The following is a 23,600-nucleotide window of genomic DNA, read 5'->3' as shown; positions in this document are numbered from 1 at the left end:
CAAGTAATATAGAAGTTCAGAGGAGGAGGAGACTATCCAGACAGGGTAATCAGAGAAAACTTACATGATCCATCCTCATTTGTAAAAGATAAAAATTTCACGTAACTGTACATGTTAATCAATCAAGTATTATTATTATTATTTACTATTCATTAAATATTATTTTAAATGAATTATTATTCTTCAGTTGTTTTTCAATTGTGTCTGACTCTTCATAACCTCACTTGGGGTTTTCTTGGCAAAGACACTGGAGTGGTTTGCCATTTTCTTTCTTTCTTTTTTTTTTTAATACACATTAATTTTTAAATACATTTCAGAGAAAAATCAGAAAAAAAGGGAAAAACCAAAAGAGGAAAAAAAACAAAAGGGAAAAAGTGAATAGAAAAGAAAAAAAGAAAAAAAGTGATTTCAAACAGAATTTTTTTTCTTTTTTTGGTGAGGCAATTGGGGCTGAGTTTCCTAGGGTCACAAAACTAGTAAGTATTAAGTGTGTAAAGCTAGATTTGAACTCAAGTTGTCCTGACTTCAGGATTGGTGCTCTAGCTATTGCACTAGCTAGCAGCCCATTTGCCATTTTCTCCTCCAGCTTATTTTACAAATGAGGAAATTGAGGCACATGGTTAAGTGACTTGCCCAGAATCACACAGCTAGTAATTGCTTAAGGCCAAATTTGAAGATGACTCCAGGTCTAGTGCTCCATTCACTTTACAACCTAGCTACCCATCTGTATAAAAAGGTTGTTGCAATAATCCAGGAAAGAAATGGTAATGGCCTGCACTAAGGTGGTAGCTCTGAGAGTAGATGGTAAGGATTCAAGAGATATTCTGAAGGTACAAACAGGAAGGCTTGAGTAGGTCTCATAAGGAACAATCAAGGATAATGCTGAGATTATGGATGGGGTCTTTGGAAGAATGGTGGTACCTTCAAAAGAAAGAGGAAAATGCTAAGTGAAATGAGCAGAACCAGATCATTATATACGGCAACAAGAAGACCATACAATGATCAATTCTGATGGACATGGCTCTTTTCAACAATGAAATGACTCAGGCCAGTTTCAGTTTTTGAGAGAGCCATCTATACCCAGAGAGAGAACCATGGGAACAGAGTGTGGAACACAACATAGTATTTTCATTTTGTTGTTGTTGTTTTTTGTTGTTGTTGCTTGGATTTTATTTTCTTTCTCATTTTTTTCCTTTTTGATCTGATTTTTCTTGTGCAGCAAGATAATTGTAAAAATATGTATGCATATATTTGATTTAACATATATTTTAACATGTATAACATATATTGAATTACTTGTTATCTGAGGGAAGAGATGGGGGGGGGGGGATTGGAAAACAAGATTCTGCAAGGGTTGATGTTGAAGAATTATCCATGCATATGTTTTGAAAAATAAAAGTTAAGGGTAGCTAGGTGGCAGAGTGGATAGTGTCTCAGGCCTGGAGTCAAGATTTACCTTTGTTGAGGTCAAATCCAGTCTCAGACACTTCCAACTGTGTGACTTTGGGCAAATCCTTCATCCCATTTGCCTCAGTTTCCTCATCTGTAAAATGAGTTGGAGAAGGAAATGGCAAACCATTCTAGTATCTTTGCCAAGAAAACTCCACAATAGGGTCACAAAGAGTCAAATATGACTAAACAACATTTAGTCTGGAACATGAAATTGAAATTGCCAATAAGCAATTGGTGATGTGAACCAGGAGCTAATGAGAGAAAATATGTCTGGAAAGATAGCTCTAGGAGGCATCTGCATAGAGATAATAATTGAACCTCTGGGAGTTGATGAGATCATCCAGGGAAAGTGTGTTGAAGAAGACTGAGCTTCCAAATAGGTAGGATTTAACCAGGGAAAATAACACAAATGTTCAATCATCTGGGTCCCTCAGAAATAAATTAAAATTTCTTTTGTTTTCCTTATTATCACCGGTAGTGTGGTTCAGGTATTTCTCTCCAGAGATAATGGATCACTTCTAATTCTCTTCACCTTTGAGTAGAAATCTTAGGAAATGACAGCAGAAAGATGGCTATTCTACACTCTCTAGGGAAACTACCTCTTACTCATTATTACTTATACTATAGAGTCTATATTCCTCTTCATTCAAATTTTCCCCCTAAATACTATTTTTCTTTCCCTACCTTTCTTTAATGTTCATAGACTCAGAACTTTAGACAGGGGGAAAGACATTAGAGAACATGTGCTCTAACCTGGAGTCCATGAATTTTTTTTGAAAAATGATGAGTTAGATTTCAAAATAGTTGGTTTTCTTAGTAATCTTATGCATTTTGTACATTTAAAGCATTATTCTGAGGTGTACAGAAGCTTCATCAGATTGCCAAATAGATCTGACACAAGAAAAGACTAAGAACTTCTTAATTAGAGATTTAATGAGAATTTTTAAACCTTTCAAAACTGTTTTCATTTATGATACTATCATTGCAGAAATTATTCTCATTCTGGTCATTTCACTCATTAATTTTTTCTGAAAGTTTGAAATTTTATCTTTCATCATGTCTTAAGGCAAAATAGTTTTTCACTACATTCAAATATCATAATTTGTTGAACCAATCAACAATTGATGTGAACCTTTTAAATTTTCACATCATCTTTTTTTCCCTTAAATTTTTTCTTCCCTACTTTCTTATCCTGTTCTCTTTTCTTCTTTTAATCTTTCTTTAAGGACTAAGATGTTTGTTTTGCTTACAAACATTGTCTTCCAGATATTCTTCATTTTAACTCTGGCACCATTCCCAACTCTATCCTTGTAGTCTTTAATGAATTTCTCTTTGGTTTGTGTATATGTGTATTTGTAAATATTTGGGTATTCAACCCTCCCTTGCTAGTTCATATAAGAATGGGTTTTACCAGATGTTCACTCACAACACTATTATTCCAAGTCAGTCTATTGTTCTTCAAATATGTCTTAATTATGGAGTCCAGCTGCCTAGTTTTACAGATTAGAAAATTAAATCTTAGTGACTTGTCAGAACTAGAACTCAGGCCTTCTGACCAGTCTAGCAATTAAACCAAAGTCATCCCACTGGGCTCTGAGGAAATAATCAGATAACGTTTTTATCCTTCAACAGGGCCTGACACAGGAAGTAAAACCTGATTGGCGTAACTAGTGTGATGAAGAAAGGTAGAAAGGGCAATGAAGATTAAATTTCTTAATAGGGGTAGCTAGGTGGCACAGTAGATAGAGCACCAGCCCTGAAGTCAGGAGGACCCGAGTTCAAATCTGACCTCAGACACTTAACACTTCCTGGCTGTGTGACCCTGGGCAAGTCACTTAACCCCAATTGCCTCAGCAAAAAAACTTAATATCTTGTCCCTGACCACCACTTGTTTCACTGATATACTGTACTTCCTTATTACTGGGAGGGGGAAAGAAAAGCTGATTGGGTTTGTAGTAGGATTCTCTCTTCATTACTTTTGAGTAGGAAAAAAAAGTCTCTTTTAAGTTTGTAGTGGGCTCCTTTCCAATCATTCTAAGCTGCCTGACAAGTTTCAGTCTTTCAGGCCCTTAAGACCCTGATAAGCTATGCTCAGTAGCCACCATAGCTGCCTGGTCTGAGGATTCTTTCCTGAGATTTGAGAAGAGGAGAAAGTACCCAATGAGGAAAGCTAAAAGCATGAAGAAATCAAAAAAATTGCTTTTGCCTGGTGCAAGGATTTGTAATTTTCATCTATCTATTCATCCATCCATTTACTTATGTCTTTATTTAGTGCTTTAGACCCATCCTTTTCTGAATATTTTAAAGGCATAACATAATATAAATAGGATTACAAAGGAGACCAGTTACATTGAAATATTTTTCCAAAAAACAAGTTTATAGACCCAAGGTTCAGAACTTCCCGATAGGTAAATTAGGCTAGTCTCCCTGCCCCTTCCCCCCCTCCCCAGTGTCAGACTACTAGAGTTTCCAGACCACAGCAAGCTATTGCCACTGCCTCTCAGTTTGGAGAAGGAGAGGGAAATGCAGAGGGTCTCACTAAGCCTAATGGTTATGGGATAAGCATCCAAGCAGCCTTGTGTCCAATTCTGACGTAATCTTGAAACACAGTTCTGTTCCATACTTCTTGATCTTCAGGCCTCTCTCCAATCCCCAAACCCTCCCTCCCAGACTTGTACTTCTCAAGAGGCAGGGTCTGAAGCTCTGCCAGACTTAGCAGTAGAGAATACTCCCCTGGGACTTGGGAAAGCTGCTTTGAGGAGCTCAGCCAGACTAAGTGGCTTTTCTCTGAGAGCCTAGGGATGAAGCTCCCTGAACAAAGTTGCCTCCACTCATTCATTGTCCTGAAACCAAAGGTTTCTGAATATCAGGTAAGTGCCTCTGAGAATCCCCAAGACCTTTTTCCCAAGTTTTTTCCCCTACCTGACCACTCCTAGTTCCTGGAGTCCATCCTCAAAATAGTATATATCTAATCTGGACATGAGTTATTTGGATTTTGTCGCTTTTACATTGTGAATTCCCTTTAGTCAGGAACTGTTTGCCTTTCTTTGACTCACTGGTAGTTAATACAATGTATTAAATGTACATACTAAGCATTTAATAAATGCTTCTTCATGTGAATACCATAATGGTTCAAGGAGTGCCTAAAAGTAGCATGCTCTGGGCATACATCCAGGCACTCCCCCTCAGCTCCTCTTTGGAACCATAGTTCCACCCCTGGATCCCACTACTCCATCAGACCAAGAACCACTTTGTGGGCTTTAGAACAGGTACCCAATGATAGGTCAAAAAGATGAGGAACCTCCTTTGTTCTCTTATAAAGGGTGTTCTGGAAAGTAATCAGAGGACCAGTTACTTAAGGATGAAGGAGACAGGTGTGGTAGGGACCTCGCGGGTAGATAAGATGCCTTCGCCAAAAGCCCTGCCCTGTCAGAAGCCCAGAATCTTGAGCCCAGCCTGGCGCCTTGCAGAATCCCCAAACCGCCAACGCCGTCACACGCTCCCAGCCAGTGAATTCCGATGTCTTTCACCAGAAGATGCCATCGGGGTGTTTGAGATTGAGCGAGAAGGTAAGTCACTGACCCTACTGTGTGGGTCAATTCTTTTTCATTTACTTTGTGCATCAAATGAAGCCTGAATCAATACCTGGGGAAAGTGGTAGAGATGAGACATCTCAGATTGCTCTTGTCCTAGGGACAGACGCTAGGAAGAGAAAAATGAGAGAAAATGGTAGCAATTGTGCAATCCCTTCCTTTACGAGAGGGAAACTAAGGCCCACTATCCCATAGCAAGTGCAGGGAAGAGCTGGGATAAGGACTGAGGCCTCTTAATGCCATGGGCCAGAGGTTAAAGGTACCCATTCTTAAGCTCTGGCCTTTACTTTTCAATCACTCCTCGCTGAAACATTGCTGAAAAAAGGGAGAGAATGGAATACATTGCCCTTCCTTCCTCCCTTGCCCTGACAAATTCACCCGTAGCTGTTTTCTAAGTTGTCCTGGGAGTCTGTCCATATACAGCAGCGACTAATCCATGGATCTGTCCTGTTTCTTTCTATCCTTAGCCTTCATCTCTGTCTCTGGCAACTGTCCCCTATACATAGATGAGATCCGACACTTCCTGACCCTGTGCCCAGAGATGTCCCTGGGCTGGTTTGAGGAAGGTCGGCTTGTAGCCTTCATCATTGGTTCCCTCTGGGACCAGGACAGACTGACTCAGGTGAGGCGTTGGGGGAGTGGTGTGGGGTTATAGGATGGGAGACCTACACAGGCCCAATCTCCTAGGAGGGGCTATTTAGCCAACTTGAGCCTAGAGTCTTTTTAAGCCATGGTGCCCTATATCAGACAGATCATTTAACCAAAATAAGGAAAGAAATTCTGGTTTATATATATATGTATATATATCCTCTCTCAGCAATGAACAGAGGAGCAAACCTTTCCCTCACCTTCCAATTTCCGGAGCTAAAATAAGGAAACTAGAATCATTTCCTCTTGCTCCAATACTTCAGAGTACACTAGGATTCTCCAGGAACTTTCTTGAGAGCATCCCAACTACCCCAAGTGGTCCCCTAGTTTTTTGGGATACCTTATCTTTCTCCCAACCCAAAAGTCCTGGCCAGAATAGATAATTCTTGGGGTTTGGGGAGGGGTAGAAATGAGACAGATTTAATTTCTTCCTTCTTGGCCTCCAGGAGTCCTTGACATTACATCGGCCTGGGGGCCACACGGCCCACATTCATGTGCTTGCAGTACACCGTACTTTCCGCCAGCAAGGGAAAGGCTCCATCTTGTTGTGGCGCTACCTGCAATATCTGTGCTATCAGTCATCCGTTCGCCGGGTTGTGCTTATGTGTGAGGACTTCCTGGTGCCCTTCTATCAGAAGTGTGGCTTTCAGACAGTCGGTCCGTGTGCGGTCAGTGTAGGAACCCTATCCTTCACTGAACTCCAGTGCCCAGTGCAAGGTCGCACCTTCTTTCGAAGGAACAGTGGTTGCTAAGTTTTTTCTCCCTTCCCTCCAATAGCTTCCCCTTCCTTCTGAAGCCTAGAGTCTTTCTGAATCCTGGTAGGAGTATACAAAACCCTTTAGTGACTGAGAAGTAATCTGATGGGTCACTGCTGCCATGACCATGGCTAGGATTTTAATAACAGCAAGGCTCAGTCACACGGGTCCCCATTTCCTATTCTTCCCTTCTCCCTCTGTCCCTTCCTCTTCAAGTCCCATCCCAATTTGGCTGAAATGTTAAAAGAGACACTAAAAGAATTCTCAGTTGTCTAGGTAGGGCTTAGATTTAACAGAGATGGGACCCTCTCTTCCCCCAAGACAGCGCAGCCCAGGTCCAAATGAAAGGCCAATGGGAATGGTAGCATAGAAGAGATAGATGGGAAGTCCTCTCCAGTATTTGAAACTCTATATTCAAACAGAATTTTCATTTAGAAAATGAGAGTATTCTGTGTGGGTGTTTCTTCTTCAACCCAGGGCGCAATCCTCTACCCCTGAGGATTCCCTCCTTTCTTCTCTGACAGTAGAGACAATAGCTCTGTTAAAGAATGTTTTTCTTGGGGCAGCTGGATGGTACAGTGGAGACAGCCTCCTGAAGTCAGGAGGACCTGAGTTCAAATCTGATCTCAGACACTTAATACTTAGATATGTGACACCCTGGGCAAGTCACAGCCTTATACTCCAATTGCCTCACCAAAAAGAAAAAGCAATAGCATGGGGGATGGACAGTTGGCCCCCTTATATCACCCACTCCTGGAAATGGAAGATGTTGGCCCAGCTCAGGCAGCTTTCTGGTCAGGAAGGGATAACTTTCTTATGGGCCAGGGCCACTTCTATATTCTCCTGCATCTGTGGGAGTAAGGGCGTGGGAAAAGAACATTTCTCTTACCTGGAACAGAGCTGGAAGGACGAATTTAAAAGGACTTCTTTTCTCATAACTTTCTCTCTTACAAGATTCCTCACTTGAACTCTACCATTTTCCCCAAACACAAAACTTTCCAGGTCCTCTTTCTCCCCAAGAACTGCCTCAATTCCAAATTCTTCAACCTCTCAATTTCACTTCTTGACAACAAATGGCTAAAGCAATGGCTCTCCATCCCCATCCACATCTACTGTGTTGTAAAGTAAAGCAGTTAAGAAACCCCATCACTCCCACCCATGGTTTCATTTTCATGCTGTTAAGCCTCAGCTTTTGCTTTGCTTCAAGTTTCTGGGGTTAATTCTTCCCAAAGATGAAACTTACACTTTGTTTTCTATAAAGAATATTTAATTTAGTGATACTGTCCATAACAGTTATCACTGAACTGGCATAAGTTTTAAAAATGATAATTCCAAAACGAACCAGTAAAAAAAAAAAAAAAAAAAAAGGAACTCTCCAAATCTGAATCAGCTCCCCAAAGCTAGCCAGATTCCATCCTCATCACCGGGTATATTGTGAGGTAGAAAGCTACTGGGGCTGGGGAGTGTTGCTGAAGAATCTCAGTCAGTTGAAGGGGGAAAAAGGGAAAGAAGAGGTGAAGGACAGAATCAGAGGCAGCCTCCAACTCCCAGATCCAGCCATTCCCTCCTAAGCAGTAATTTTCTTTCTTAATCTTTTCCTCCTGTCTCTGTCCTTCCCCTTTTCTCTCTCTTAAAGGTATCCAACAAACTTCCTACTTTCCTTAAGAAAGGCTTATAACCCCAAGACAACTCTTCAGAACCGCAGGGGGTGAGGCAGTAAGACAGGGAAGATGGGGAAAGCATGACAACCCCAACTACCATTGAAAAGTTTGAGGATGGGAAGGTTAAAGAACAGAATCTGACCCTTCAGACATCTTCATGGTTTAAGGCAGCTTTGGCAGGAGAGACCTTGCACTGAAAAGGCCTCTTAAGGCTGGGAATGGATTAAAGGGAGAGAAGGCACAGGACAGTCTATGGCTAAGGTGGAAAAGTCATCTACAATAATCTCAGATGGAGGAAGATTTTCTGGCCTCCTAACGGCAGTGTAGGGAAGGCAAAGGGACGTGAGCCTGTGTAACCTGAGCTTCCTAGGAGAAGGCTGCCTGGGCCTTCCCTAAGGCCTCAGTGAAGAACATGAAGATATAAGAGAAAGTGGGGTCTCCACCTCCCAAAATGCCTCTTGCCCAACTTCTCCACACCAAGCAGCTGCAGCCCCCACCCTCTTGTAGGAGCTGCCCATGAGTGCCCTCTGACTCCAGGAGGATTTAACCACCCACTTTCACGGAGCCTCCCAACAGAGGAAAAGGTAAACTCCACGGAGCTCTCCATCTTCTCCTCTTGAATGGCTCAAACTTTGGTGGCACCAGATACCCAAAAGGGGACACTTCCCATCCTTCAGCAGGCCTGGAGTCCAGGATGAGGAAAGCTCATCCGTGTAGCACCTGGTCCAGCTCATATTTCTCACAGAATCGGCTGGTGAAGGGGAAGCAGGTGAGGTATTCGATCCAGGGCCAGTTGATGGGGTAGACATACAGCCAGATGACAAGGGAGGCAAAAAGACCTGCAAAGATCACCAGGGACACCAGGATCATGGCTCGTTTGCGGTATTTGTCTCCCGTGCCAAAGGTGATGTAAGGCAGGAAAGCAAAGGAGAGGAGCAGGCCACTGAGGAACCCGAAAATGTGGGCGATGTTGTCGATCCAAGGCAGGAGCCCACAGATGAAGAGGAAGAACACAATGCCTGACAGGTTCAGGAACGCCTTCCAGGGCTTTTCCAGGAGCTGCCAACTCTGGATGAGTTCCACAAAGAGGCAGGCCAGGATGCCAAACTGGGAGCCTGCAGGGCCCACCTAAGGAAGAAGAGGCAGGTAGCATCACTCAGCCCTGTCAAAGGTGCCCATGGGGCTAAAGCCTGGGGTCATTCCTAGGCAGGGAGCAAACCAAGGAGGAGAGTAAAGAACCTGCTGCTGCCTCCTCCCTCACCCACGGGGATTAGAAGGCCAGGCAGCTAAATCTCCAGATTAGCCTGCTAAACCATGCCAAGGGAGAAGGAGGAGGGGAGGAACAATGGGGTCAATCCAGTACCTAAAGGATCTATGGAGGCAGAGAGCAAAGCCTTCTAGGGAGAAGCAAGGTCCTCCTGAGTAACTATGGCTGGTCGGGACGATAGGAGGCACTCCCTGACCCCAAACCCGTCTCCTTGGAAACTGCCTCTCCCCTGAAGCGGAAGTACTTAGAATTCTCCATCTTGAGACAGTGACAGCCCTTCAACCGCAGACCCAGTCCGATGGCCAACTCCCTCGGGGCCCAATCTTCCCCTCAAAGAATCTCCATTCCTTTTCAAAGGCAAGATCATAGACTTTGTAGTGGACGATAGGTCTCCTACCTCTGCTCTATATGGAAGGAAGATGGCGCTGGCTAAATTGCCTGTGATCCCACTGAGGATAAAGATGATGGCAATTCGGAGCCAGCCTGCCAATTTTTCCAGGTCCCGCAGGATGGTCATTTGGAAGAGCACAGACACGAGGCAATGCCCCAACCTAAGACAGGAACAGAGGGTCTTTTTTCATCATAGAGAGCCCCAAAAACATTAGCGCTTGAGATCACAAGCAGGCCTCTGCTGCACATTCTATTTAGAAGTTTGAAAGGCTAAAAAATAGAGTGGAGAGAGTACTGCCCTGGAGTCAGAAGGATCTGAATTCAAATCCAGTCCCAGACACTTACTAGCTATGAGACCCCCAGATAAGTCTCATAACTCCAAATGCTTCAAAAAACAAACTAGGCCCTGTTGAATTCTCTTGATGCCCTTCCCTCATGCAGAGCCTTTCCTGACATCCTCAGTTGTATTTTTGCTCTTGTCCCCAAATCACTTGCATTTATTTATCTGTGGGCATGCTGTTGTCCCCCCAAAAGTAGAGGCAAAGGCCAGACCCTATCTCAGTAACCTGCTCACAGAAGCACTTAATAAATGCTTGGTATGAATACCACCTCCTCAAGCCTGGATAATTCCCATCATCTACCGTTGTACTTCCGGGGGGATAAACATTGCCAGGGAGTCATAAGAGCAAGCTGATTCTACCTACTACATCTAGAGGGTGCCCTGCTATGCAGCAATTTTTTCTACCATCCTCCAAAGCTACTGTTCAAATCTTTTTGGTTCAAGTCCTTAACCATATTCCCCACTTCCTCCTCACACTAAGGTTTAGGCCTTTGGAAGTTCCATTAAAGGACACTACTGTTACCTCAGATCTCCTCCTCTACCCTGCTTTTGTCTCAGAAGAAATGAAATTTCCTCTTATTTGCTAAGGCTTATTCCCTTCTCTTTGTCCTTGATTTCCTTTATTCTCACTTCCTCCACAATCTGATACTAGCATAACAATTGTTCTCTCTTTTATGTATCTTAAAGAAATAAATAAATCTTTATCTTGATTTTTTTAGTTATCCACTGCTACATTTTTCTTCTCTGTGTTCCAATGTTAAACTTTTTGAAAAAAATTGCTCATATTTAAGAACTCTAATTAATGTAATAAGTGTCCATGATCCAAGAGGAATGATGATTAAAGTGTACTTCCCGCCTCCTGACAAAGGAGTGATAGACTCAAATGTACAGGAGACATATTTTTAGATATGACATATGTGGATTGGTTTTGCTTGACTAAGATTCCTTGTTACAAGGATTATGTTTTGTTTTTTCCCTAACATAAGAGATATATTGAGAGGAAGACAGAAGTGAGTGAGTTGCTCAGAAAAGAAAATTATTGATGCATTTTTTTTAAGTGCCCAGAGAAGAGAAAGAAGTACAGAAGGAAACACAGACAAGCAGAATAGCTTTGAATGTAAAAGATTAGATTTATTATTTTTTAAAAAACAAGTTGCATGTAATAGAAACTCCATTTCATATATAATCCTTTTTCTGTTCTACCTTGTATATGGAAATATCCTTTTTAAAGGGGGTGTCAAGTTCAGAATAAATATAAAATTAAAAATGTCGATACCTAATGCCTCTACTTATTCATGACTTCTCAACCTCTTACAATCCTGGTTTTCTTCCCTACTACTGTATATGAAGTACTCTTTCACAAATCATCAATAACATACTCATTTAAAAAAAATAACATCCTCTTAGCCAAATCCAACAGCTTTTTTTCAGTCTTTATCCTCTTTTGAACTCTCTGCACCATTTGGCATTATCAATTATTCACTCCTCCTAAATCCTATTCCTCCCTTGATTTCAGAGACACCACATTTTTCTGGTTCTTCTTTCTGTTTTTCCTCAATTTCCTCCAGAGAATTCTCATCACTTTCCCAATCCCTTAGTGTTTTAATTTAGTAATTATTAATTTCTACTTCTAGCCCTGATCTCTCTCACAGCTTCTAATCCTGAATCTCCAACTATCTAAAGGACATCTCTTGTTGATGTTCCATTCCCATCTCAAGCTCATCTTTACCCCCAAAAATCTGCTTCTCCTTTTCACTTCTTAATTTTGTCAATGGCAACTGGTCATCCATGTTTGCTAGTTTAATATTAACTATGACTCTTGCATCTCCCTCAACTCACATAAATCACAACAACCAACTCATGCCAATTCTGTTATTGAATACCTCTCCCACCTGTGCCCCTTGACTTCTAATTCTACTGCTACCAACCTTGCAGAAGTTCCCATTACATGTCTAAAAGATTAATATAGCCTTCTAACTGATCTTTTCCATCTCCACTCTTCCCCCCAACCTCCAATTTATCTTTCCTATCACTCTCAGACATTTCCCTTAAATAAAACATGTTGGTTTTGTTCTCAAATCCCTTCAATGGGTCCCTTTTGCCTAACAAAATTACTTATCCCATAGAAGGAACCCTCAAAGACGAGCTCATTGTTTTGGGATCAAGGACAAACGTAGAGTCAGGAAAAGACTCTTACCCAGCATGGAGGAACAGGGACAACCACAGTCTGTAGAACTGATCAGGGACTTCAGGGTTCAGGAATGGCAGAAGACCACATACTTTGTCCAAGCAGTGTACCTGAGAAAGAAGAATTGAGCAGAAAGTGATAGGAAGAGGAAATGAAGAGTGGCCAGTCTTAGAGGATATTGTGGCTCAGTGGGGCCATTGGTTTGTTATCTGCCCCCTTGGGAAGACCTTAAATGAGTGGCAGGGAGGGAGAAGAAAGGGGATAGGAGAGTTCTCTTTGGGTTATGCTAGGAAATGACTAGGGTTTTGGCTGCTGGGGGGCCATGGATGTCAGTCCTTCATTCCCTGGTCAAAATACCCTAGTCCCCTTTCTGAGGGCTCAGCTCCACTTAGTTCTCACAAGGTCCTCAGCTCACCTGAGAACAGAGTGTTGCTTCTTCATGAAAATAGCCATGCATGAACTCACAGTATTCCCGGGTTGTGATCTCACAGCTGGATAAAATTAGAAGGAATTAAGATCCTGGTATATAGTCTTTGCCTTCCTTTTACACCTTTCTTCCCCACCTCATACCCACCCCTCCTACTCCCCAAGCCTCTAATTAGCAGTCAAGAGCTCTGGCACCCCTGACTAGGGAAGGTCCATCTTCTAGGACTTGGAAAAGTGCCAAGAAAAGGAGGGGCAAAAGGGAAAGAAAGCAATTTTAAGGGATGAGGGAAGGAGAGCTTCAAAAATTCTGGGAGGAAAATGATTCTCTCAGAGGAACCAGAAGGAGATAGGCCTGGGATGAGCTCCCCTAAAAGTATGGGCCAAGGTGTGGGGAGAGAACAGTCATGGGGCTTACCTGCCCTTTGTACCAATGCAACACGGGCGACCCTTGATCTGGCAGTCCATGTGAGGGAAACCAGTGTGATTATTCTTGGCCTGGTCTGTGCAGATCTAAGGAGGACACAGGTGAGGTTGTTGGTATACATGAGCACGCTCTCTTTCTCTCTCTAAAAAAAAAACTCCTCATTGAATCCCAAGAAGTTACTCACTGGCCACTTGGTGATATCATCTGGCCAAATATGAGCTCCGCTGGAGGCTGGCTCCTCACATGTCCTATAGAGAAGGGAGAAAAGATCCCAGAGTAGAATGACCAGAGCACTGTCCTGTCAGGGCTGAGGGCCACAAGAGAGCAGGGACTGTGTCCCTTTTATCTCTGTGGCTTTGGGGCTTGAAACAGTAGTCTCCCCTCTCCCCCCTCAGTAAGCACTTAATAAAAGTTTGTTGAATCTAATGGCAGGTACAAAGAAAGAACACTCAGGGTCCCATCTCTATTCCTGTATTTAGGAAACCATTCTAGAGCCTTAGTTCTGAGGGTTGGTCCAATTTGTACCTGGGGTCCTGGTGGCAAACAACCGCTGATGTCCGGCTCAAGCTTGAGTTAGACTTGTTCATGGGACGACCAGTGTCATCTTGCCATTTAATGAAAGTAGCCAAAGTCTCCTAGAAAGTGAGAGAGGGGCAGTCATGCCTAAGAAAAAGGGTTCCATCTTTCCTTCTTCCAAAGGCTTAAGTCCATAAAATGTCTTGATATCCAAGTACAAAAGGGTCTCAACTTCAGGTTTTTTGGAATCCAAAAGAAGTTAATCAAAACTGATGGATGAAAGAACCCTGAATGCAGAGAAAGCCCTGTGGTGAGTATGATGAGGTAAGAAAGAGGAAAGAGAAGTGGTCTCTGCTTGGGAGAATGTCTAATAAGGAGAAAAGTAAGAAAAATAACCAGACAGAAAAACACTGACAAAGAAACTAAAAGCAATGCAATTTGCTAATGAGAGGAATTCAAATCTTGCCTGTGACATTTACTACTTCAGGAACCCTAGGAAAGGGCCTTAATTTAATTTCCCTGCACCTTATTTCACCTAAAAAAATGAGAAAGGTAGGATGAGATGGCCTCTCAGGTTCCATCCAGCTGGAAAGCAATGATTCTACCTGACATCCACTAAGGGGAAGCAGACCAATGAGGATGCCCCAACAGCCTTTGCTTCCCAAGTAATACTATCAGCTCCCTCCCATCAGCCTTGGCCCAGAAGGGCGCTCCCTCCCCACCACGCTCCCTTTCCACTCTCATACTGAGCAGTCTGCCCGTTGAGTCTGGATGCAGCCCGAGTTGTCATTCTGGACACAGCAGCCTGAGTTCCGTTCTTGATCTCTTTCCCGCTGAATCAACCGCTCAACTTGCTGATCCTTCCGGATGCATGGGGAAAACTTGGCCCCCAAGTGGATCAAATCAATCTGGGGATCAAAACATGGCGAGGAAGGAGAACTAAGTCCAGAAGAAGGAGAGTGATACTCCTGCCTACATCCTTAGCCTTGAGGAGTCTAGGATGAGAGAAGTCTCTTTTTGGAAGGGGAGGGAACTGGGTCTCTGACATCAATATTTGAAAGCCAGAGAGATATGAGGTTGAATTCTGCTTCAGACACTTATTAGATGTGTGATCATGGGCAAGTCACTTTACTTCTTTCAGCCTCAGTTTCCTCAGTTGTAAATGGGGATAATAAGCACCTACTTCCCAGGGCAATTGTAAGGATTAGATGATATGATCTTTGTAAAGCAAATGGCAAACTTGAAAAATTCTATATAAATGCTATAGTTATGTAAGAGACAGGGCAAAAAATACCTTTGTCTCTCAAGTGACCAATATACAACCACTTGAAAAGTGGTCCCTTGAATGTGAACCTGAATTCCAATAACCTTGACTGGTAGGTGGTTTCTGAATTTCATACCGAGCTTGGGCCAATCCAGAAGTTTTCTTGTTGGATGTACTTTACGCTCTCATACACACCTTTATTCCTTAGCACCTGCAAGAAGAGGGTAAGAGAAAAATTTTCACCTTGCCAGAAACCTGGGGAGGGTTCTGGTAGAGATAACAAGTTGTATTAGTACCCTGTTGTCAAAAGAAGGGGTGGTTGTCTTGCTTAACAAGGCCCTCTCCTGACTTGGGCATTGTGGAAAGATTTTCACTAGTATGGTAAAAAACATTTAAGGCATTCAAGGACAAAAACTAAAACTGGGTTGACCCAGATCACCTTTCCCTATTAGGTGGTGCTGCCTAAGCCTGTACTCCAGTCCCAACTCACCAGCTGGGTGGTGACATGCTGAGCGAACCCAATAGGGGCAATGCCATAGGTGCCAATCACCAGAAGCGTGATCAGGATGTGCACAACAGTCAGCCAGTAAGTAAAGTATGGCCTGGGGATAGAAAAGTGTGTGGTCAGTAGGAGTCACTTCAGTCAGAGTCCAAAGAGCACCAAGGAATCCTTAGATCATCATCTTTGATCTCTGCTCTAAACCAAGGTTATGGGAGACACAAAAAGCCAAAGGTGAGTACAAACAATGAAGAGAACAAAAGGGAAGACTTTAAAAAAAAAAATCTAAAACAGCCTGATTTTTATTATATTTTATTAAATAAAATCATTGATTTTATTTCAATGTAGAATATTATACCTCCATCATTTCTAATAAATACAATTTTTTTGGACAACTTTTAATACTTCTTAAATATTTTTTTCTAAACTGGAAAAATTTTAAATACCCTGCAGTCTTAAATTAAGATAGTGGGTATTTCAGCAAAAAGCATAAGGGGCAGCTAGGTGGCACAGTGGATAGAGCACCAGTCCCAGAGTCAGGAGGAACTAAATTCAAATCTGAACTCAGAGGCTTACTGGTGACTATAGAGAAGTCATTTGATCTTGATTGCCTCCCTCTTCCCCACAAAAAGAAAAAAAAAAAGCACATAACTTCCTATTAGGGGAAGACTAGGAAAAGTGTAGTCAAAGTAATTAGAAAGCATTTAATTTACTCCAGGAAATCTGAAATTGATATTATTATTATTACATTTTAACTTCATACTATTGGGATCAGGAATAGAGGAAGAAAAGGAAGAATGTACAAAGCCTTCAGCCTTACATATAATAGCTTTTTAATAAACATTTACTGAACAAAAAAGCTAGTGTTCTTGTCTATCTTGATCCAAGAACCAACCCAAGCTGGCAATCCAGCTTGGGGTCAGTTCTGTTTAAGTTTTTATTTCTGTCTTGGGGAGCCTCTGCCTTCCTACTTAATGTAGGAAACAGAGTTACCTGAGACCAGGATCTGGATTTCCTCTACTTTTCTCCTGGAGTACCCAAGATAGGATCTTTGCTCAAAGGGACACTTCCCCAAATTATGTTGATTATAGAGTGCCGGTGTGTAATGATGTCAAGAGCTCTTGCAAGGCCCACACCCACCCCTCACCCCTCTCACCGGTGGCTGCTAAAGTTCTCTAGCTGGTGCTGCACGGTACTGCTGATGCTGCGTCGGTAGCTCCGGTTCAGCCAGCTCCCTACCACGCCCAGCCCGTAGTGTCGCTTTTTCCGGTCAAAGGCAAAGTGTTTAACCTTGGAGGCAATGCGCTGGCCCCGCTTGGTGGCTGGAGCTGGCACCTGGGTGTAATCCTTCCTGGGGTAGAGAGCGAAGGATGACATTCAGCTCTAAGAAGGTTCCCCCATCAGTCCTCATCCCAATTGTTCAGTTACAGCCTCGAAGGGTTAGAAGGTGTTTGGGAGTCAGCAGAGAGATCCAGTGCTGTCCCCTTGGGAAAGGGGGGCAGAATAATTGCCTCAAATATAGAATTTTCCCCTACATCATCTATACCCTGAGCATTTCTCTGTCTCCCACCTTTATGTCCACCTCTCGACTTCTTCCAAGTCTTTGCTAAAATTCTACCTTCTACCAGAAACTTTTCCCAACTTCTTAATTCTACTGCCTCCTTCTGTTGATTAATTCCAATTTATCCTGTTTATAGTTTGTTGGTACACAGTTTTTCTTATTAAACTATGAGGCCCCTTAAGAGCCAGAACTTTTACCTTTCTGGGAATCCTCAATGCCTTGCACACAGTCGGCACTTAATAAATGTTTACTGACCAACTGACTACAGCATCCAAATGAACAGAAATATGGAGATGGCTTCTGAGCAAGGTCTCTAGTGACCTCACCAAGACCTTTGCAGTCTCGTCCCTTCCCTTCCCCATTCTATTAATATCCCTCACTTTCATGAGAACTCTAGATCTATACTCACAGGGGAATGTGTAGACCTTCAGGGGACTGGGGAGAAGCAGAGCGTGGGATCCCTCGGAAGTAGCTGGCAGAGAGTGGGGGTGACTCAAAGACATCATCAGGCATCGAACCCATCTCATGCATATCAATCTGGAGGAGAGGGCACAGAGGAGTGAGCCAGGGGAAGAGTCACTTTCCAACTGTTTCAAGGCAAATCCAGAACTAGGACTCAGAGAAAGGGGAAGGGAAAAAGTGGGATCTGCAAAAGAGGTCAAGGGGCAATGCCCCCATCCATTCTGAGGGAAGAGCATCACATTATCAATAAAGTTTAGTGACTGATTAGGTGACATCCCAAACCAACCAATGGTCTGGTTCTTTGGCTCTTAGAGGAAGGAAAACCTTAAGCTCCAAGACTTGTCTCTGCAAATCTACTCCTCAGCCTCCCCCAATCTTTATCCCAGGCCAGAGGTAGGAGGGACCCAGACCCCAAGCTTGCCTTACTAAAAAATGAGGAGTCAAATGTGTCCACTCCATCCACCACATCCTCTTCATGGAAACTGGGGCAGGCAAAGCTTCGTTTGATCACCCGGCGCTTCTGGCCTGCGGGCTCCAGTACAGATCGGCCCTGGTCAAGGGAGAAAACAAGGGTTAGCATACAAGTCTCTGACCAAAGCCAGCTCACAGAACATCTGGGCTTTTCCTTGCTTCTATTCACTCCCTTCCCAACCTTGTACAGCTGTTAAAAGGAAGGGAATCAACATCTTCCACCTGTGGCTCTCCCATCCTGCCTAAATAACTGATTGCCATTCTCCATCAACCAACCAGTACTTTAATAGGTGAAATAAGACTGAAAGGGAACAATAAAGAGAGGGATCAAAAAGAGCTCTAGGAAAATCCTCAAATAACGTATGATATTAATTCCTGGGTGGGTAAGGACAAGGAACAGTAACATGGACAGTCATTCTCTGTATGTCCCTCTCTCCCCCACATCCTTCCATCTTTTTCCAGCTTTCTCCATTGACAGCTCATGTTATGGAATCCCCAAGGACCTAGGGTCCTATATTTTTTTTTATTCCCAGGGTTTTATCCTGCCTTTCCCCCAGGCAACAGCTGCCTTTCTCTAGCTTTTGATGAAGGCATAGAATGTAGTTCTGGGAGCCAGAGAGAGGGGGTACTAAGTGGTTGGGTAGAAAAGGAAAGGGAGAGCTGAAGGTAAAAGTTACAGGGGAGCAGTCCAGATGCAAGAGGCAGAAGATGCTAGCCTGCAGAAATTCAGAGCTGGAAGGAATCCTAAAGGACCTCAGCCATCATCTAATTTAACCTATAGATGTGGAAAGTGACATAGACCAGAGGTCAAGTCATTTGGATAGAAAGAGACAGAACTGGGATTTTAATTCAGATTTTCTAACTAAAATCCAGGAATCTTTCTACCACACCACAATGAATCAAGGAACTGAGAGACAGCTATGAATAACTCACCTTGAGGAGAGCAGCTGCAGCATGAAAGCTCATTTGTGCCACAGACATCCTCTTTCGACGGAGGAGGTGCGAGTAACCTGATCGAACACTGGTAAAGGAGCTGAGGGACAATACACCTGGAGTCAGTGGTGGCAGTGGGGGGTGGTGCCGGTCCACCTCATCTGGGTGTCGGAATGCTCGGCCCCGGGCAAGTGGATCCACTATCTGGAGGTGCAAAGAGACCAAGTATGGGAAATTCAGGCAATCATACAGGTTCTTAGTATAAAAGTATTACTGGGACCCCCCAAAACAGAGACAGATATATACCCACACCCATTCAAATGATATCTAACCTGGAAAGTTCTCTGCCCCTTGAACAAACATCATGCTTCCACACTCTGTGATGAATTCTTTTTTTTTTTTTTAAATAGTTTTTATTCTTCCAAATTCATGTAAAGATGTTTTTTTTCCCTCCCTCCCTTTTTTACTTCCCTCCTTCCCAAGACATAAAGCAATCTTTTAAACATTTCCATATTTGTCATTTTGTGCAAGAAAAATCAGATCAAAAGAGAAAAACCATGAGAAAAAAATAGCAAACAACAACAAAAAAGATGAAAATACTATGCTCTGAGGTACATTCAATCTCCATACCTCTCTGGATGCGATTGGCATTTTCCATCCCAAGTCTATTGGAATTGCCTTGAATCACCACATTGTTGAAAAGAGCCAAGTCCATCACAGTTGATCATCTCTGTGATGAATTTGAATTCATTTCAAATGCAACTTTGACCATGAAACCCATATCTTTCCAAACCTCATATAGTTTGTTTTGAACTTTTCTATTGCATGATCACCTAATATTGTGTATTATAGTTAGCGGCATCCTTCCCCCATGAGTAGCTTCCTACCACCTCTCAGAAAAGAGACAACCTCATAAATGATATTTAGGCCTTTAATGATCAGGTTCCAATCTCTTTCCAGGTTGCTTGATTCCCCATTAATCCTCTTCACACATTTATGTTCCAGTTAAGCTGGCCAATTTGATGGCCCTTGTACATGAGATTTGATCTCCTATCTATACTTTTGCCCATGTTGTCTCCTGTGCATGTGATGCTCTTCCTCCCCCTCATCACCTTTACTTCTTAGGAAGCCCTGGCTTTCTTCTAGGTTCATCTCAAGTGCTCTCTTACAAGAGACTTTTCCTATTTTTCTCAGTTGAGTGTCTCAAACTTTCTATTTACTTTATATACAGCATTTACTTCATCATTATCATCACAGATTTAGAACTGGAAGGGACCTTAGAGAACTTCCAGTATGATCTCCTTATTTTACTGATAAGGAAACTGAGGCTTAAGAAAGATTAATTTGTCTAAGGCCTAGAGTTAGTAACTGAAAGAGATAAGATTTAAACTCAGGTTCCCTGACCCCTAATCCTCCTCTTTTCACTGTAATATGCCTATACATATTACCTTCTTCCAGAAGGCTAGGAGAAAGTAAGGTTGGGGACTTTACACAGTCCTCCCTCACTTAAAGCCAATTCACTTGCAAATCATGACAACACCTCCCCGAAATCATGGAAGTCTTCCAGAGCACAGGACAAACAACCTCTGTGAGTAGCAGGAGGTGCTCCCTCACTGGGGATACAACCAGAACTGTCCAATTGGGCAACAATGCTCTTTTCTTTTCTTCCTTCCCTCCAAAAGTGTATTTTACCCTTACCTGAAGGTGTTCTGGGCCAAAGGAATGTAAATTTTGATCTCTGAAACCTCACAAGATATCTTGGCGTTTATGGACTAGATTTCTTTCTTTCTTTCTTTTTTTTTTTAAAGCTTTTTCTTTTCAAAATATATGCATAATTTTCAGCATTCACCTTTGTAAAACCTTCTGTTCCAAACTTTCTTCTCTTTCCCTCTCCTCCACTCCCTCCCCTAGACAGCAAGTAATCCAATATATGTTAAATATGTGCAATTCTTCTATACATATTTTCACAATTATCATGCTGCACAGAAAAATTCAGATCAAAAAGGAAAACAAATGACAAAGAAAACAAAACGCAAGCAAAAAACAACAAAAAGTGAAAATACCATGTTGTGATCTACTCAGTTTCCATGGTCCTCTCTCTGGGTGCAGATGGCTCTCATGGACTAGATTTCTTACGGATCATACCTTAAACCTAAAAATTACTCTGGTTTTCACAGACAGACCAAGAATAAGTTCCTGGTCAAGCCCTACTTATTTGGTCTTTGTCTGGGCTCTGATTGGCTCAGAATGAATGTAAATAGAACTGTTATCTGTTTTGGCCAGAAACCCTGAGGGTCTTCTCCACCCAGTTTGATATATATATTTTTTGGATTGGGTAAGAGGCCTTTCTCTGCTTTATTTCTTACTTAGCCTTCATCATTGATTGGGCGTTACCCTCAATCAAAATGAGACCTTGGAAGATCTAGCTTAAAAAGGCTCTCATTGCATCCAGCCCTTAAATTCAATTCACTTGCATTCACGGTATTACCTCCCCTGAGGTCATGGCCTCTTCGAGAAGGAAGGACAAAACACAACCTTCTAACAACAGAACATAAACTACTTGAAGGCAGGCCCCATCTTTTGCTTTTTTTAATATCCCAACACTTAGCATATTGCTTGGCACATAATAAGTGCTTAATAAATGTTCATTGATTGATTCTTGAAGAACAGATATTTTTATTTTTGTCCTTTTCTGTGCTCAAATCCTAATACCAAGTCTGATAAACAGAAAGTGCTTAATAAAGCACTTTCATTTTAAAAAATTTTAAAAAATATGTATTTTGTATAGAATGTCTAGCACAATGATCTACATACACCAGTGCTTGATAAATGTTGCACTGGACCATACCTTGGGCATCTTGCAGGTTTTGGGGGACTCAATGCCCTGGAAAGAAGGCACCTCCTGGCTGGGGAGCTCCAGGTCTCTTTGGCAGGAGGCTTTCAGTTTCCCATAGCGTACACTACAGTGGTGGAGACTCTTCCGATGCCAGTTCTGTCTCTTTCCATCCCAATCCTCACTGACACCGAACCACTGTGCAGTGCCCCTGCAGGAACAAACACAGATCTGCTGTATATGGTCCCTTCCAACCCCATATTTAGGGTCTCACTGACCCTGTTAAAAAGATCTCGTGTGAAAAGAGGAGAAAGAAAATGCCCATGGAGGTGTGTTTCGATGTGTCACTCCACAGAAGCTCTTTAGTAAAAGGCTTACTCTTTTTCTTTTGAGTCTTTTCCTAGGCTCTCCTCCTGGCATACTGGGACACTTTTCAGGGGATTACTTATCCTCATTGGACTGTGGTTTTCCCATCTATTAAAAATTCCTGCCCTCACTCCCTTCAGGAGAATGTCATATGGGTCAAATGAAATAATGATTACTTTGGATGCCAGAGGGATAAACACAAATTTATATTTGTGTTTTTAATTTATGCTTATATTTATGTATGAGACATATTATATATATGTACATTTACATATTTAATGTACTTGTATAATATATATAATAATATGTATAAATATAATAATAACACATTTAAATTTACATTTCTTTGCCCCCAAATAGATTGATGCTTCAGGATCCTGGGGAAATGTGTGACAGATTAAAGACTAGTGCTCACCTTCGGATGCTTTGGGACAAAGAAGCCTGGCGACGAAAGCCAGGACGGCGATCTGAATTGTTTTCATGCCATCGTCCTCGAGGCTCTTGCATACTCACACTCTTCAAATAGGCTGGATTCCTAGGTCTCTGGAGGGGACAAGGAGGAAGCAGAGGGGACAGGGAAGACATTTTTAGTTCTTTAATGGGAATATTTCCCAGAATCCAGAGGCTTAGGGTCTGCTTCTTGTCCTGTACCCAAGGCTAGTACAAAATTGGGGGGCAAGGTGAGGAAATGAAGAAACGAACTTCAATCTGTGACTAGACTGTGGTGGTCTGAGGCACTGTGGTAGGGAAAAGGCTGCTAGCTCCACCCAGAGTCCTGGACAGAGCTGGGAGAGGAAGGGAAGGACCCGGAGCTCGAACCTTGGTGTCCCAAGCTAACAAGGAGGAAACTTCATCTAGCCATCCTCATGTCTGCTCCCTGTTCTGTGAACATACTCACTGGGAGGCAGCTGTCTCTCTCTAACATGGTGCTAGACAAACTAGTCTGGGGTCATGAGCTAGGAATGTCGCCTTTCCCCGGCCATTTACCTCAGGAGGTAGCATGTTGTCCTGTTCACCTGGGGCTGAGACCTCTGGGGGCGGGATAGTGATGGAGAGGTTGGGCGGCTTCCGGCTCTGCAGGCGGCTGCTGGAAGAGGAGATACTGCCGCCATTCTGGTCGTTGGAGGCCATTGCAGGACAGAGGAGGGTCACAGACCCCAGGGGACTCTCTGAAGAAAAGCCACAAGGGAGAGAATATGAGGTATGGTCAGGCTGGATGCATAACCTGGCCGGCAACTTCTAGGGCAGGATGAGAAAGGGATGCCCAAGAACAGGTAGGTGAATGGAACACTGAGCTAGAGTCAGAAAGACCTGAATTTAAATTCAGCCTTGGAAACTTACTCCTCGTACAATCCTGGGTGAGTAAGTCAGTTAACCTCTGCCTGCCTCAGTTTCCTCAACAAGGGAATCTCCTCTCAAGTTTATTATGAGGTTCAAATCAAGTGGTATATATAATCTACATATCCATCTATACAATCTACATATATGTATATCTATAAATCTATATGCATATACATAGGTATAGATAGTGCTTATATATATGAAGTAATA

General features: G+C 42.7%; 2 protein-coding genes across 2 annotated transcripts in view; one reads left to right on the top strand and one right to left on the bottom strand.

Annotated features, from left to right (window-relative positions):
* The first annotated feature begins 3,670 nt into the window (after positions 1 to 3,670).
* AANAT (aralkylamine N-acetyltransferase) lies at positions 3,671 to 7,616 on the top strand. Its single transcript, XM_051995021.1, has 3 exons — positions 3,671 to 5,021; positions 5,513 to 5,667; positions 6,140 to 7,616. Exons 1-3 carry the CDS (start codon positions 4,745 to 4,747, stop codon positions 6,443 to 6,445), a joined length of 738 nt encoding a protein of 245 aa, XP_051850981.1. The 5' UTR covers positions 3,671 to 4,744; the 3' UTR covers positions 6,446 to 7,616.
* Positions 7,617 to 7,693: 77 nt separating this feature from the next.
* The window catches only part of RHBDF2 (rhomboid 5 homolog 2), a 45,487-nt gene continuing 29,580 nt past the window's right edge, over positions 7,694 to 23,600 (bottom strand). Inside the window, exons 3-19 of the mRNA XM_051994984.1 lie at positions 23,037 to 23,218; positions 22,465 to 22,592; positions 21,699 to 21,894; positions 18,851 to 19,054; positions 17,868 to 17,996; positions 17,394 to 17,521; positions 16,580 to 16,774; positions 15,415 to 15,526; positions 15,061 to 15,135; positions 14,407 to 14,568; positions 13,670 to 13,779; positions 13,329 to 13,392; positions 13,136 to 13,230; positions 12,710 to 12,785; positions 12,304 to 12,404; positions 9,774 to 9,927; positions 7,694 to 9,237 (exon numbers count right to left, since the gene is read on the bottom strand). Coding sequence (XP_051850944.1) covers positions 8,815 to 9,237; positions 9,774 to 9,927; positions 12,304 to 12,404; positions 12,710 to 12,785; positions 13,136 to 13,230; positions 13,329 to 13,392; positions 13,670 to 13,779; positions 14,407 to 14,568; positions 15,061 to 15,135; positions 15,415 to 15,526; positions 16,580 to 16,774; positions 17,394 to 17,521; positions 17,868 to 17,996; positions 18,851 to 19,054; positions 21,699 to 21,894; positions 22,465 to 22,592; positions 23,037 to 23,180 — 2,496 coding nt within the window. The 5' untranslated portion in view covers positions 23,181 to 23,218 and the 3' untranslated portion in view covers positions 7,694 to 8,814. The remainder of the gene's footprint in view (positions 9,238 to 9,773; positions 9,928 to 12,303; positions 12,405 to 12,709; positions 12,786 to 13,135; positions 13,231 to 13,328; positions 13,393 to 13,669; positions 13,780 to 14,406; positions 14,569 to 15,060; positions 15,136 to 15,414; positions 15,527 to 16,579; positions 16,775 to 17,393; positions 17,522 to 17,867; positions 17,997 to 18,850; positions 19,055 to 21,698; positions 21,895 to 22,464; positions 22,593 to 23,036; positions 23,219 to 23,600) is intronic.

This window comes from Antechinus flavipes, chromosome 4, assembly GCF_016432865.1.
Source record: "Antechinus flavipes isolate AdamAnt ecotype Samford, QLD, Australia chromosome 4, AdamAnt_v2, whole genome shotgun sequence".
Classification (NCBI taxonomy): Eukaryota; Metazoa; Chordata; class Mammalia; order Dasyuromorphia; family Dasyuridae; genus Antechinus; species Antechinus flavipes.
Note: the sequence above shows the minus strand (reverse complement) of the source record. Positions and strands in the feature narration are given on the sequence as shown.